The 15,341-nt window shown below is 42.0% G+C and overlaps 1 protein-coding gene across 5 annotated transcripts in view; it reads left to right on the forward strand.

Annotated features, from left to right (window-relative positions):
* Positions 1-15,341, forward strand: part of arhgap44a (Rho GTPase activating protein 44a) — a 28,531-nt gene that overhangs the window by 8,792 nt on the left and 4,398 nt on the right. For 3 of the 5 annotated variants that reach the window (XM_038702129.1, XM_038702146.1, XM_038702154.1), the window contains exons 2-21: positions 2,105-2,144; positions 2,908-3,027; positions 3,164-3,240; positions 3,428-3,539; positions 3,735-3,811; positions 3,945-4,059; positions 4,238-4,306; positions 4,491-4,572; positions 5,277-5,404; positions 6,069-6,180; positions 6,676-6,757; positions 6,939-7,019; positions 7,599-7,712; positions 7,822-7,913; positions 9,222-9,405; positions 10,395-10,412; positions 10,511-10,699; positions 11,877-12,389; positions 14,132-14,277; positions 14,385-14,786. In XM_038702129.1, the coding sequence (XP_038558057.1) occupies positions 2,105-2,144; positions 2,908-3,027; positions 3,164-3,240; positions 3,428-3,539; positions 3,735-3,811; positions 3,945-4,059; positions 4,238-4,306; positions 4,491-4,572; positions 5,277-5,404; positions 6,069-6,180; positions 6,676-6,757; positions 6,939-7,019; positions 7,599-7,712; positions 7,822-7,913; positions 9,222-9,405; positions 10,395-10,412; positions 10,511-10,699; positions 11,877-12,389; positions 14,132-14,277; positions 14,385-14,786 (2,753 nt within the window). The remainder of the gene's footprint in view (positions 1-2,104; positions 2,145-2,907; positions 3,028-3,163; positions 3,241-3,427; positions 3,540-3,734; positions 3,812-3,944; positions 4,060-4,237; positions 4,307-4,490; positions 4,573-5,276; positions 5,405-6,068; positions 6,181-6,675; positions 6,758-6,938; positions 7,020-7,598; positions 7,713-7,821; positions 7,914-9,221; positions 9,406-10,394; positions 10,413-10,510; positions 10,700-11,876; positions 12,390-14,131; positions 14,278-14,384; positions 14,787-15,341) is intronic. The other 2 variants (XM_038702160.1, XM_038702137.1) reach the window with 2 other exon arrangements.

Raw genomic sequence — 15,341 nt, forward strand, 5'->3', positions numbered from 1 at the left:
TTGTGTTATTTTTATCCCCCTTTGTCATGTTATCAGCAATCTGCCATCACACTTTTCCTAACAAATCATGCCAGAAATCTCTCGGGCCGCTATAATTCTCTGTCTCTTTCTTAGGCAAGCATGCACACACACATTTTTACTGTATTTTTCCTCCTAGCTCGGTGAATTGTTTTCCAAGAGGCTGGCTGTGATTAGAGGCATTGGTACATGGTTTGACCCAGTTCCCATGGATCCATGCTCACATCTTGGAACTGATACTAGGGATGCTAATAACTGAACATTAAAGCTGGCAACAATGTATGGAACATGTAAACACAACAACATGTAAACATTAAAAGGGTGCACTTCAGTCCGAGTTTTTTCAACATGATAGCACTGGGCAACACAGAGCTGTGATGCTGTGTGTTTGACAGACTTGGTGATGAGGCATCATGCATGAAAAGAGCATTTTAGTTATGTGCTGCTGGTAGTCTTGTCTGGCTGATGAATGATAGAATACAAACCAAGGTCTTTTCCATTCTCTTGGTCAACAGCAAGATAAAAACAGATTTTGTTTTTAAATAAATGATACAAAAAAGCTATTATTCGCAATTGGCATTGGCATGATTGGGGCACAATAGCAGGAAGAGGTTGTGCAGACAGGAAGCGGAAGTGCTGAGGGAGTATGTGCATCAATGGGTGGTTGCTGGGGGTCTACAGGTCTGGTTTTGACTCATTTCAGTGGGTCTGCCCAAGAAGTCCCTCCCTTGTCAGCTTACAACCCTTTCTGAGCAGGAAGTACATGTTATCCTCCACTCTGATTAGATAGTCCTGATAGGTGATGAATTGTTGCTTTAGATGTGTGCACTTCTATGTGTTGTTCTTTTGTTTAAATAAATTCTGGTAAACAATCCACATTGATATATAATATATGTGCTCCTAGGAGACAATCTGCCATTTTATCTTTTCTTGAAAGATTATAAAAGGCAAATTGAGCTCCGTTTGGAAATCTCCTTGCTGAAAAAGGACTTAAGTCTTAAAATATAAGCTGTCTGAACTGAGCTGACACCATATATTTATGATATCCAGTGGTTTGCTATTTTCTGAGCTTATGGCTCATTCAGTACTCCGGATGAGTAGTTTTATCTGCTTCAGCGGCAGTACAGCTCTGCCCTTTCCTTCAGTCTTTGGCTAAGTCCCCAGTCTGCTGGATTCACAGTGGGATGTGATACTCCTCAGTGGAACTAGCATATTTGAATCAGTGCCCTTTGCTTGCTGCTGTCCCATTTGTTTCACTCATGGCACGTTTGTAGCGTGAATAGTTTGCCTGATAATTAATATGTATTGGTAATATATATTCCTATATATTGTCTAAGATCATAACTCAGACAGACAGCCAAACAAAACATACACACACATTAACACCCACACCTGCTTCAAAGGGACAGGTGCATGGATGTGGCTCTCCCATTTTGGAGAACTGCCACATTGATGATGTGCTAAAGGTCAGTGGATGAGTCTACATCCAATGCTAGACAGCTGGGACTTTATTTCACAACTGTAAAATATTTTGGCAAAGACACACCACTATGGAATACATACACGTGAGATTTGTAGAATGCCTCATATCATAGTGACAAAATACAACTAGCATGTCATCATGAGCTTATAAAATGTGTTTTATTATGTGAGATGTAATTTATTGACATATTCTCCAGTTGGAATATGTTAGCTTACTCTCATGTGTGTTATAAGAAATCAAAAAAAAAGAAAAAGGCATATGGGATGATGATAACATAATATCGCTACTTCAGACTCCTTCCTGACTCCTCTGTGTCTGTTGGGAGGAACATGTTTTCTGCTCTCACGTTAGAGTATGAAACCATTCTGTGATATTCACCGTCACAGGCTATGTAGCTTGTTGAGTGACCTGAAAGAATCTTTAGGAACAACTCTTTGACTCAAAAGAAATGTCCTGAGTTTACAGCACACAAAGCTGCATTCACTGACAGAGCTTTTACATCCAGCGGAAACAGACATGGTTTGTTTAAAAATACTAGCATCAGCTAATGTTCATGTTGTCTCCCATGGTTCCCCTAACCGTTTTATACTTTTATCTTTACAGGGCAGAAAAAACAGAGGTGTTAAGCGAGGACCTTCTACAGGTGAGCAGTGGTGTAAATAAGAGTGTGTTTGTGTGTGTGTAAGCCGGGAGGGCGATCACACTTTCGAACAAGGCGCTTGATTAGATAATGGTCGCTGTTAGTCCTGACATTGTTCATGCTGTGTTATTCGAACAGGTGTAAATAATTGTGACTATGATGGCTGTGTCTGACCATGATGGAGATCAGTGGTTCCAATGTTTTTGTCTTGTGACCCCTTAAAGCGGAGCGAAGTCTCATCACAGGTTACACACTAAACAGGTTTTGTAGCAAAAATTATTTTTCTTTGTCTTTCTTATTCCTTTGATCTTTCTCAACTTGTGTGCGCACTCAATCTGAGTCTGCGACTAATGGTTATTTTTATTATTCAATATATTATTCGATATATTTTCATGTTTATCAACTGTCTAACATAGTGATAAATGTCCATCACAACTTGGAACAACCCATGCCAATGCCTATAAATTTCTTATTTTGAATGACCAGCCAATTCTGTGTAATTTTGTAAGTGCAATTAAATGCACGGAATCATTTGAGAGACCCCCCTTAAGGAGTATCACTTTTGTCCGTGTACGTAACTTGTCTACTGCACACAGAAGAAAGTAGCAGGTGCTGATTGATAGTGCTGCATGAGAGATCACAGATGTGTTGTTAGAGTACAGTGTTGAGTCTGTGTCAGTGTTGTGTCTGTGGTAATACACAAGTGCATGTGTGAGTTTCTGATTTGTATATGTGTGTGTGTGTGTGTGTGTGTGTGGTCTTGCAGGTGGAGAAGCGTCTGGATCTGGTCAAGCAGGTGACACACAGCACTCACAAGAAGCTGACTGCCTGCCTGCAGGGTCAGCAGGGGACTGATATGGAGAAGAGATCTGTCAAGTCACCTTCTGTGAGTACCTGCATCCACCATTCTCTTCGACACTGACAAGTGATGTGATGTGTGATGATTAAACATAACATTATTCATAATATTGTATGATTCCCACAGAGGCTCTTATAATATTATTATTTCTCTCTGCCATCAGAAGAAACTACCGCTCACAATCCTGGCACAGTGTATGGTGGAAGGGGCTGCAGTGTTGGGAGATGACTCTCTCCTGGGGTAAGTCACTATAGTTAACAGGCCTTCGCCCACACACTTACCTAGCGTACACACACACACACACACACACACACACACACAGAGGCATCTTTAATTATTGATATGGCTATCGAATTCTTCTCTGTCCTCATTACCCTTGTCCGCATTTTAATTGCATTTGATTGGCTTTGACTTTGTGACCAAACAGGAAGATGCTGAACCTGTGTGGGGAGACGGAAGAGAAGTTGGCCCAGGAGCTCATCCAGTTTGAGTTCCAGATAGAGAGAGACGTGGTGGAGCCTCTCTATGTGCTCGCTGAGGTTACTACTTAATGCACCAATTAAGACAAAACACCTTCCTGACATGAAATACAGAGCCACACTCTGTCATTTTTTTTTTATTTCTGGTGTTATTAACATGAGATTACAAGCAGAATATGGCCTTCATTTACATAAAAGTGCTGCACTTTTATTATCTGAGCTGACTTTAATCCTCCACTTAATATTCTTTTGTAGGTGGACATTCCGAACATCCAGAAACAGAGGAAGCACTTAGCTAAACTTGTCTTGGACATGGACTCTGCTCGGACAAGGTGAAGAACGTCCACATTTAAGAGCTGCTCTTGTTCATTTATTTAAAAAAAAATAAAGGCTCAGGTTTTAAATATCTGTAGGAAGCATGACATCTAATGCAGTGGCCTTTTTTTTTTTACCTCACACCGATAGATTTCAGCAGTCGTCCAAGTCATCCAGTCACCCGAGCACGCTGCAGCCTGGTGCCAAGTCCGAGTCCCTCAGAGAGGAGATGGAGGAGGCAGCCAATCGGATGGAGATTTGTAGGGTGAGTCACCAATCAGAGCCACTCCAATGTTATTCCCTCCTCTAGCTCCTTTGCTCTCCATTTGATTTATTTCCCTCCTGCATGAATCAGACACAAATGGACCACAATGCCAGTATAATATTACAGGTATATGTTGGTGAGATAATTTCTTATGGTTGCTCTCTACTTTCTGTTTCAGGATCAATTGTCAGCAGATATGTACAGTTTTGTGGCCAAAGAAATAGACTATGCAAACTACTTCCAGACAGTAAGTATTTGTTAGTTAGTAGTAATACCAAAGGGAAAATACAATGAATATTATATTTTTATTTCTTCTCTGCACAAGTTACAGGAAACTTTGTAGATGATCTAATGACATTACTTCATTATATGATACACACTTGTCATGGATTGTTTGTAATAATTTCTTCTCCTGATGTCTCATTCCATAGCTAATAGAAACGCAGGCAGAATATCACAGGAAGTCCCTAGAGATTCTTCACAGTGTCCTGCCCCAGATTAAAGCTCACCAAGGTGAGTCTTGCACTGTATGTGTGTGTGTGTGTGTGTGTGTGTGTGTGTGTGTGTGTGTGTGTGTGTGTGTGTGTGTGTGTGTGTAGAGAGAAAGATCTGCTCTTATTCTGCACCTTAGGCAATATCAAGATGAGATGTATGGAGTTAAAAGCCCCCGACATGTAACGTAACAATCTAAATAAAGCTAGGTTAAGCAGTGTTAGAGAAACCAGCAAGAGACAGCTAGATTTTGAAAGTATTCAACCGAAAGAAATCCCATCCCATCCCTTCAGGCATCTTTCGGACTGACTGAATGATTGGCTGTGCATATTACAGTCTTGCAACAGCCACAGTTACTTTTTTTTTTCCCTTACATTTTTGTGTCAGAGCATTTGATTAAGTGATTGCTTCTGAAATAAATTGCAACGCTAGCTTTAAGCTATAATTATCCACCTTCATATTTAAGCTAAACCAAACAGAGGGCTGAAACATCACATTTTCCTAATAAATACCAGAAATAGAGATTTGGCACCTGTGAAACATTGAAATGTAATCTGACCTTTAAAGTCAAAGTAAATTGCAGTTAGGATTAAATTAATTCATGTTGTCAATATAGGTCCTCACAAATAGTGTCTCCAAACTTTCTATACAGTCATTGATATGCAGCTATGGTGTGTAGGTTTGTTTGTGTCTGTGTGCGATTCAAGATGCCGTTTTTGTTGCAGAGGCGTGGGTGGAGAAGCCGTCGTTTGGCAAGTCTCTGGAGGAGCACCTGAATATTAGTGGGAGAGAGATTGCCTTCCCCATCGAAGCTTGTGTCACCATGCTGTTAGAGTGTGGCATGCAAGAGGAGGTAGAGGGTACACACACACACACACACACACACACACACACATATAGATATAGACCTCACTTAGGCATTTTAGGTGTAGGTTAATATACATATTTTTGTCATCTATAAGCATACATAGTCTATGCTTAAGACACACATAAATGCAAATGTATTCCATAAATGTGCTAATATCAACACTTTCTTATAGAGCTGCTGTTGATAAGTTAAAAGTATACATTAGTAGTATACTAACTATACTTTATCTTACCTTATTAGACTGGAAAGCTTATATTGGCCCTTTAAAATAAAATTATTAATTATTAATTGAGGATGGAGAGAGAAGGCAAAAAGCACCCTCTTTGCACAGGGTACAACATGGGGATTTTAACGTTGAGTAATATAAACAGTACCATGGCTGTGAGATTGAGGTTGCTAATCATCTTTTACAATGATTTTATTTGTTTATGGTAATTTGCCTAATTAAAACCTTATGGTATGCTTTAGAAAATGGTTGACAGCATTATAAATAAAGCCTACAAAACAATGTTTGTGTTATTTATCCTCAATCGATGTACAATCGATCGCACAAAAATAGAGGCTATTACTACTGCATGTACAGTATGCCCAGGTCACGTTAGATCTGATAATTACACATGATTATGTGTTTCTTGTGTGTGGGCTGCAGGGCCTCTTCAGAGTGGCTCCATCAGCCTCCAAGCTAAAGAAGCTGAAAGCATCCCTGGACTGTGGTGTTCTGGATGTGCAGGAGTACTCCTCCGACCCACACGCCATCGCAGGTGAACTACACCCACACAAATGCCTTGTTCAAAGCCCATTTCAATAACAACAACCCCTACACTCTGTCATTGTAAGTCGGGGGAAAAAATGTAAAATACATGTTAAAGGCAAAATCTTTACTTAACAGTTATTTTATGAGGTGGAAAGGCCATTTGTGCTGTACAAAAGTTTTGAGATTGATTTTGCCTAGTTGGCAGAAAATTTCTGGAGATCTGGAGAGCATAACAGTTACTAAGCACTCTTCATCAGCTCTGCCCTCAGTGCTCTTTTTTTGAAGGATTTTTGTTCTAATATTGCTGTCCATTTCACACATTAGCATGAAATCTGTGTTGAGCAATCTGAATCTGGCAGCTGCACTAGCTGCAAGGGCCTGCTGGAGGGGAGTGGAGATATGGGACATGCCCTCGCTGGTACTCTGAAGAGAGAAAACAACCCTCCCCTCCTCTAAAAAAGCTAACCAGTTTCTGCTCTCTCCCTGTTTTTCCAACCCAAAGGGGCTCTAAAATCATACCTCCGTGAGCTCCCTGAGCCGCTGATGACCACTGAACTTTATGATGAATGGATTCAGGCCTCCAAGTGAGTTGCTGTTTCCTTATTAAAAGCATTTTCTTGAATTATGCCATTGGCCACGATGAAAAAGAGAAAATAGTCTCTTATAGTTTTTATACAGCGGGTGTTAACGGTCAAAATGAAAAATTCTGACATTTATTAAGAAGTGGAGCAACAGTAAAAACCTAATGATTTTTGATTTCCCCAGCATTCAAGAAATGGACAAGAGACTACAAGCATTAATGGCAGCATGTGAAAAACTCCCTACAGACAACTTGAACAATTTCAGGTCAGTCGCTTTCCCAGATTATCTGTCCTATTATTTGAATGTGTTCCCAAGTGGTCCTACTACTATAAAAAGAAAGTAAAGCATTCAGATCCCACAGCAGGATAGTAAGATCTTGTTTACACGCCTGTTTAAGTCAGATTGATGTTTGTCAGTATAAAAAACATATATTTCACTGGCCTGCCAAGCTCTCTAAGAAGACAAGGACAAAAAAATTAAAGCAACTGTGTCATTGATGCAAATGACCAAAAACGAGGCCCAGATAAATCCAATTACAAATCAGGTTCTGCCCTACAGTTTCAGTCCAACCAGCACCTCCTACAGGCAAGAAAAGTAACAGCAGCAGCAGGTTTGAAATGCAAATATTTAGATATCACCACCTAGAGGCAAATAAATTTATAATAATAATGATAAAATGGTGCAGCAGGAGTAAGATTATGAATCAGTTACAATATGTGGGAAAATAGCAGTTAATCAAGACAATAATAAACTCTGCAGATGTGTGTGGCTCCACAAGATGTCTGGTAAAAAAAGGTATGAATAAGGTATACATTGATGCGCTATTTTATTGAAATCCCACAGATATCTTGTCAAATTCTTAGCAAAGCTAAGCGAGTACCAAGACGCAAACAAGATGACTCCGGGTAACATGGCGATTGTTCTTGGCCCTAACTTGCTTTGGACACACACTGAACCGTATGTAGTTTTAACTATTTCACATGTATGAAAATGTTTTTGCATGGTTTGAATTTTTCCTAAACTTGTCATATAAGGAATATAGTTCAGTTCTTTCTCATCTTTCCAGGAATATGACCGAGATGATGACCACCATGTCCCTACAGATTGTTGGAATCATTGAGCCCATTATACAGCATGCTGACTGGTTCTTCCCTGGAGGTGGGGATCACATACTATGTATGTAATATTATAGTCAGGCTGGCCACCATATCAACTTTTATTAATCTTCCATTATTGTAACTGTATAATGGGATTTTAGTTTGAATACTGTAGGTTAAGACCTACTACTACTACTAAAAATAATAATAAAAATACATATTTATTTTGGGGGATACTTTTCAAAACACTCAAGGACATCTTACATTCCAATGGTCCTACAAAGGTAATATTAAATGAAATGCATAATGCAAACAGTGCAAGTTAAAATAAGTCTAAAGAAGGAGTAAGATCTTTAATATAATCCGGGATTGCACAGGGAGCCAGTGAAGTTTGATAAGAGTAGGTGTGAGTTCTGAACCAGATGAAGTTGATTAATGAGTTTTGTGGGCAGAGGGGTGTTGCAGTAGTCTAGTCGGGAAGTGACAGAGGCATGGATGAGAGTTTCATTGCTAGAGTGTGAAGGAGAGGGTCAGAGTCTTGAAATATTGTGGGTGCAGAAAAAGCCTGTCGGGTGATGGTTTTTATGTGGGATTCAAAGGACATCCACGGTGACAGCGGGGCTTTTTACTTTTGATGACCGGGAAACCATCAATAGTGATAACAAGGTTTTTTGTTTGTAGAGAGTGGATTTGGAGCCGATAAGAATGACATCTGTCTTGTTGCTGCTGAGTTCTTACTATATGTTGTGACATACAGTATATCAACATCAGAAGAAGTCTTATGGTTTCTGTAATTGTGATTTGTTTTACCCTTTTACTCAGCCTTATATGAATATGATTGACCTTCATCATTGTCTGCCCACTCAACCCATCAACATCATCATCATCACAGTGCCTACAATAACATACACCATACAGTTGTACAACAAACCAGCTGTAACACAACAAAAACACACATGAAGCATAATAAAGCATCATGTAACACCTAATTTTAGTTTTGCTGTTTAAAGAAAATGTCTTGTCATTTGCTATAATGGTATAGAGTACATCATAGACACATAGAGTTGAAGTCTAATCATATTCTTGGTTTTATCCATCATATTTTGTTATTCAGTGTAAATGTTAATCTCTCAAAAGTAAGTATTACATAAGACCATTATAATACTGTTTTTGGTATGTAGGAATATAGTTTAGACCAGGATCTGTTCTAAGTAGACACTATAACTCCCTTTTGTTAAAGCTGGTAGATTCTAAATTACTTGTGTGTACTCAACACAGACCAAACATACACACACACAAACACCACTATAACTCCTACTGTAACATCTCTATACTGTATGCTGATGGTGTGTCCGCTCTTCCCTACCAGAGATTGAATTCAACTTGACAGGCAGCTATGGCAGCCCGATTCACACCAACCACAACTCCAACTACAGCTCCATGCCTTCACCAGACATGGACCAATCCGAGCGCAAGCAGCTGCACGACCAGAGCCGACGCCCACTGAGCGTCGCCACTGACAACATGATGCTGGAGTTTTACAAGAAGGATGGGTATGATGCCAAGCGCATCCTTCTGCTGCCCACCTCTCACTCTCTCACTCTCTTTCTCCCTCTTCCCACCCACGCCTCCTCTCAGGCATCTGATATTTAATTCTCGTATTTGAGGCCGGCAAAACATGCACATTAAAAACCCATTACTGTGGTGAAATATTTACTCTTCCTGTAATGTAAAGTTTTTCACTCCAGTGAGTTAAATGCCTCTGTCTGCACAGAGAGGCAAGGATCACCGTATATATCTAAACTGTCGATAATCCCAGCACATACTACATTCCCTAAATCAGCATTTATCAGGAGAAAAGAAGGCTGAAAACTGGTCTTGTTTAAATATATGGGGATGAATTGCCTTGAGTGGCATTATCTCTATGGCAACGGGTCTCTGATAGAGGGCCGCTGTTATCTCCTCTTCTTTTTTTTCCTCAGGAAATATCTCTTCAGTGCTATCTTCCTATCCTCCCACACCCAGCTCTTCCTTCACAGTCTGGCTAGCACGTCACCTGGCCTGAGTCATTCATCCAGCCGGTGGAAAATCACTGGCAGAATTAGAACTGATGCCTTCACCAATATACCCCCATTAAATTAAGGAAAAGGCTGTACTGTTATAGGCATCGATCTAAATCTGTGCACCCCACAATCAGTAGCTATCAATATGGGGAGGTAGAAAATAAGCTTTTATCTATTTTGAGTAATCAGCAGCTTAGGAAAAGTGTCTGCTCTGTCTGTGTGTTAGTGCACAAGACCAAACAGGTTTAATTAGAAATAACAAGGCTTTAGTTGGCGCTCAGTAAATATAGGCTGGCTATGTGGACTGATATCCTCTCACCTCTGGAAGGTCACTTCTGCTCCCTGCCACTGTGGATCTCATCTCCCCATCATATACACTACACTGAGTGACTGAGTGGTTAAGTCTGGTATTTTTGAATCATGTCGGGATTACTTCTGACCTCATATCCCTTTTCCTTCTCTTCCCCCTACTAACGCAGCATTAGGAAGATACAAAGGTACCGTACTATGCCTTTTTCCCTCTTCTTTCCTTGGTGTTCCCCTCTCACCTCTTTCTTCATCATCATATATGACTCCATATGTGTTTTGTCTCCAGCATGGGCGTCCGTGTTATGGATACCTCCTGGGTGTCTCGTAAGGGTTCATCAACGCTGGTACGCAAGGCTTCCTCCACACCTCCAGGCATACAAGGCCCCGGCTCTCCCGCAGATACACTCATCCCCGAGCAGCCGGGAGAGCTCGCCACCTCCCCGTCAGCAACACCTCCACCTGGAGAAAGGGTTTGGTAAGTCACAGTGGAGACGCTGTCCCCTTCTTCCTCGCACATCCACTCCTGTTCATTTTTATTTTCACCGCCATCATCATTAACTCCATCAGCTCTGTGTGGTCGAGATCCTTGGCTGCAGTTACCATACTCCCCCTTTTTTTGCAAGGCCTTTTATTTTGTATTGTTTCATTATCAACATCCTCATGTCTCATTCTGTTGTTATTCTGACTTCTCACTCTGCACATTTCTTCAGTTGTTTCAGTTCAGTTGTTTCAGTCGTAGTTTGTCAGGTTGATGTCACTGTGGGTACAATTTTCAACAGGATAATGACATTTTTTGACTCTCACTGAAGGGTTGTAGTCCAAAGTGTACTGTATGGAAGTTCTATCTCTGTACACGGCACTAAGATTAAATCTGCAAGTCCTCTGCGAGCATGCTAATATTTCCAATATCTCATTGTTGTGGCTTGGCTTTCTCAGCTTTGGTTGTGAATTATTTCTTTTTCTGTTGACACCCAGACTGATTGCACCATTTTTTTGGTATGATTATCATAGTTAATCATATGAATAATCACCTCATGGTCGCTAGCTCTGCCTGTGTGGCAGACAAGAGATAATGTGGCTTCTGGCTTGGCTGACTTTCTCCTCCTCTCCTGTGGCTCTTTCCGCCAATGAAAGGGTTTTGTGTCTGTTTCACACTGCCCTGGGCTGACTGCAGGACCTGCAAGGCAAACAAGCCATATACTGTAGGATTAGGGCAGATAGGGTTTCCATATGCAGCCTATAGGAGATATTAAGTCATCAGCTCAGGTTGAAAATAATATAACCAACACTTTGACTCCAGAGACAGATCCTCACAGCTCCATGCAGTGTGCAGACACAAGGTGATCACAGAGGGAGTCCTACACACTGTACTCTTTTCCTTTGGCAATATAATGTTCTTTTCCTTTGCTTTATCCTTTGCTTTTCTTTGTGCTTGTCTTTGTATTTGCACTAAGCTGACTGTGTGCTGAGCTTGGTGCCCACCACCCACCCTAAAATGCAAATTTTTTGTCTTCTTCTGTTTTCGGCTACGGACCAAATAACACTAACACTCTAATCATCCAAACAGCTTATCCTATATCGCTCCAATGCGTGTCCCTGTTCAATCACTAGAGCTGTTTCTTTTGTGCTGTCTATTCTCTTAATATCTACAGCTCAGACAACGTGTCGCCCAATCGGCCGGACACCTCTCATGCCCACCCACCCCAAGGGGAGGACCGGCCACCCCCTCCTTACCCCACCTCCTCTTGCCACACTGCCCACCACCACTTCTATCCCAAACCCCCACCCTGCGCTCGCCCCGTGGCACCGGGTCCAGAGTCCCAGCCCCCTGGCTCGCCCCCACCCCCACTGCGCTGGTCTGGCTTTACTCCCCCAGCCCCGCCCCCTTCCTCCTCTTCTTCCTCCTCCTCCTCGTCACTTGACATCAATTCAAATCCCAAACCCAGCTGTCTGCACTTCCCCAAGCACAGCCCACCTGGCGACATGTCGCATGCTCCCCCAACAGACATTAATGCTTCACCACTCTACATGAAAACCCCCTTGGTACTAACCCGCCATGACCAGGCCCTTGGCAACCCCCCTAGCCTCCCTTCTTCCGCGCCCCCGCCCCCGCCGTGGGCTGCCTGTCCATGTGCCCGAGAGAGAGGACCCCCCAGGCTGACTAGGTAAATACAACACATCTTTGGCCACTGTGGATGCATCACAGAGAGGCAGCTGTATCTCTCCTGTAGCTCGCTGGCTCTTCTTTTTGCTTTTCCTTCCCCTTCAAATTACATACCTCAGATTCTGTAACATTCAGGTTGTCCGGGGATGCCTCTCATGGGGGTTGCCTAGCAACTAAGGATGTTACTGGCTTACATAGCGCTCGGTTTAATGCTGGTATTGAGTAGATGATAAATACATGGACAAGGCTACATATGGCTATCAAATAGCATATGAATGTATTTATTCTACAGTTTGCAGTATTTTTTTACTAACCAACAGAATGGAAACATCAAGTTTTTAAGGAAGTAATGATTTTATAGTCCTGCAATTATGTCCTGGTAAGCTACAGTATAGAATATCTTTAATAAGAATAAGCATCTTCCAGCTAGACACAAAGAGCTGAGTTTGTATAAAGGGACTGTGGCAGTTTCCTGATTCTCAGTCTTTTGGTGTTACAAACACACAGCACAGCGTGATTCATTACAGCAAATCTTTGTCAGCGGTCAGAACAAGCTCGCTTAATAAAGCTTCTTGTGTGATTTTATTTGACTCCATGACTTCTCATTCACATGGCTTATTTTTGGGGAAAATCCAAAATGTGACTACCATATTTCACTGTGGTTGCTTTTTGTGGGTGTGAGTAAATCTTGTATTTGCAACTATATTAGTCTGTATTTTCAAGTATATCCTTATATAACAGCCATTAATTACATATATACAGGTACAAATATATGTAGGTATTTGGGCACCATCCCACAAAATCAGCAAATTAAATCAAGGTTATTAATAACCATCATAACTGATTGACTTTTCATACAGTACAGTACACACCCACCTTATTCATCTTCACTTTATATATGAAGACGAATAAGGTGGGTGTCCCTGATTATGTGCACTCTATTATTGGCCACATCTTACAATATATGAAGAAGGTTGAGACTTAGTTGGTCATATCTTGTTACATGCAGTATCTGTTCACTGTTATCTTCACTGCTGTCTGTACTGTAATAAAAAGATAAACTTAATGCTAAACAAAGTTAATTGATGAATTTCTGCCCAAAGAAGCATTTGTGGTACTTCTTTCTATTTGTTTCTGGATACAAATATGTACACAATCTGCGCACTAATCCTGGAAAGAATCCGTCGAGCTCAGTGGCGTTTTGGTCAAGAATCCATCCTGACATTGACATCTTGTGAGTTCTGTTCAGATCCCAGCTGGGCTGTAGTCAACAACCTGAATTTCCAAATTTCCCTGTCTAATTGACATGCCCTTGCCATTTAAAAAGAAAGGATAACATTCACAATCCTTGATTGGTCATTAACATTTTTATCAATGACAAGAACTTAACAAAGAAGTAAACAAATGCTTGAACGTGCAGAAATATTGTATCTAAAACTTTTATATAAGAGTTTTTTAAAAACATGACACTGTTTGCTCTCTTCTTGCTTACCTTGATGCAGCCTTGCTTTTTTTCTGGGTTTGAGAAAACTTAGTAACGTCAGTGTACTTAAATGTAGTGAAACACTCAAGTGATGATGATGATGATGATGATGATGATGATTATGATGATGATGTGGTTGTGGCTGTTGTGGCACTGAAGTAATGTACGAGGTATGCTGACAGTTCAAGACACTTAACGGTTCACCAACATACTCTGATACTGATACTATTCACACACTAATGTCTGCCTGTCTTTTTCAGTTCATTGAAGAGTAAAGAGCTCTCCCCTGTAATTGGACACAAAGCCATCCAGGTGGCAGGACCAACAGTCCCACCCAGCAGTAGTCCTCAGAGCAGCAGCCAGTCCCCCCACTCCACAGAGCACAGTCCACACACCCTGCGCAAAGGTCGGCGCCTCTCTCAATCTGAGCTTACATTGGCTTTCTTCACTTTAAGAGGATGTATTTTAATGTGGAACAGGAGATAGTAATGTGGCTGTGTTGTGTGTTTCCAGGTTCCAAGAAGTTGGCCCCTGTGCCTCCCAAGGTCCCTTACGGCCAGTCTGGCGGGATGTCCGACCAGTCCACAGGTCAGCCGTCACCGGTCAGCCTGTCCCCTACACCTCCTAGCACCCCCTCCCCTTATGGACTGGTTTGCCCTCCAGGGCAAGTACCCCCATCCTCCCCTGGGCAGACCCCATTGGGGGCGCCCCACTCCCTTTCGTCCCCACCCTCCCTGACCGGAACGCTCACAAAGTCACGGCCCGCCCCTAAGCCCAGGCAGAGACCCAGTCTGCCACCACCTCAGCCGCCCACAGCCCCTCCGGGGCTGACTGGCCCGGCCATGGCCCCAGTTCCCCAGCCCCTGGAGCAGGGGCTCCTGGATGGACTGTCTCCCGGGGAGAGCATGTCTACAGGTAAACATCACCCCTTGGCAACAACCCCCCCGCCGCCACCACAGGTGGGGCTGCAGAGGCCCTCTCTCAGACTCGCTGTTGCTCTGTCCAATGGAGACGGTGGACGAGTGTAGGACTCTGTAGGACTGTAGATGTTAAATATACCTTTCCCCTTTATTGACTGTTCCCAAACGAATGTCTGAATGAATAAAGGTTGCCTTTTAGACACAGATGCCTGAGAATGATACAATGTAAATATTAGCATTTTGTGCTACTGTAGCGAGCAAATCCTGACCTATGTATTCATTGCTTGTGTTATGTGATGATGTTTCTGGGTAATGTGTGGAAACATCAGAGAAGCATAGCTCGTCCTGCTTGTATGGAAGTTGCCATTAGATTCATCATGTGCTCTCTGTTTATCTGTGTTACCCAGACCCTCACTCGGCAGAGGTAGGTCAGAGGCTTACACAGTTCACACCAGTCCAGTTATTCTTACTGCGTAGCAGGCGTGGAAACCTAGCCAGGCAAACCCCTGATTATATCTACAGTATGATGTTCTGATGATGAGGTGTTCTG

This window comes from Micropterus salmoides, unplaced genomic scaffold (genome assembly GCF_014851395.1).
Source record: "Micropterus salmoides isolate LMB-PRFRI ecotype aquatic unplaced genomic scaffold, ASM1485139v1 Ms_hic_scaffold_10, whole genome shotgun sequence".
NCBI classification, from domain to species: domain Eukaryota; kingdom Metazoa; phylum Chordata; class Actinopteri; order Centrarchiformes; family Centrarchidae; genus Micropterus; species Micropterus salmoides.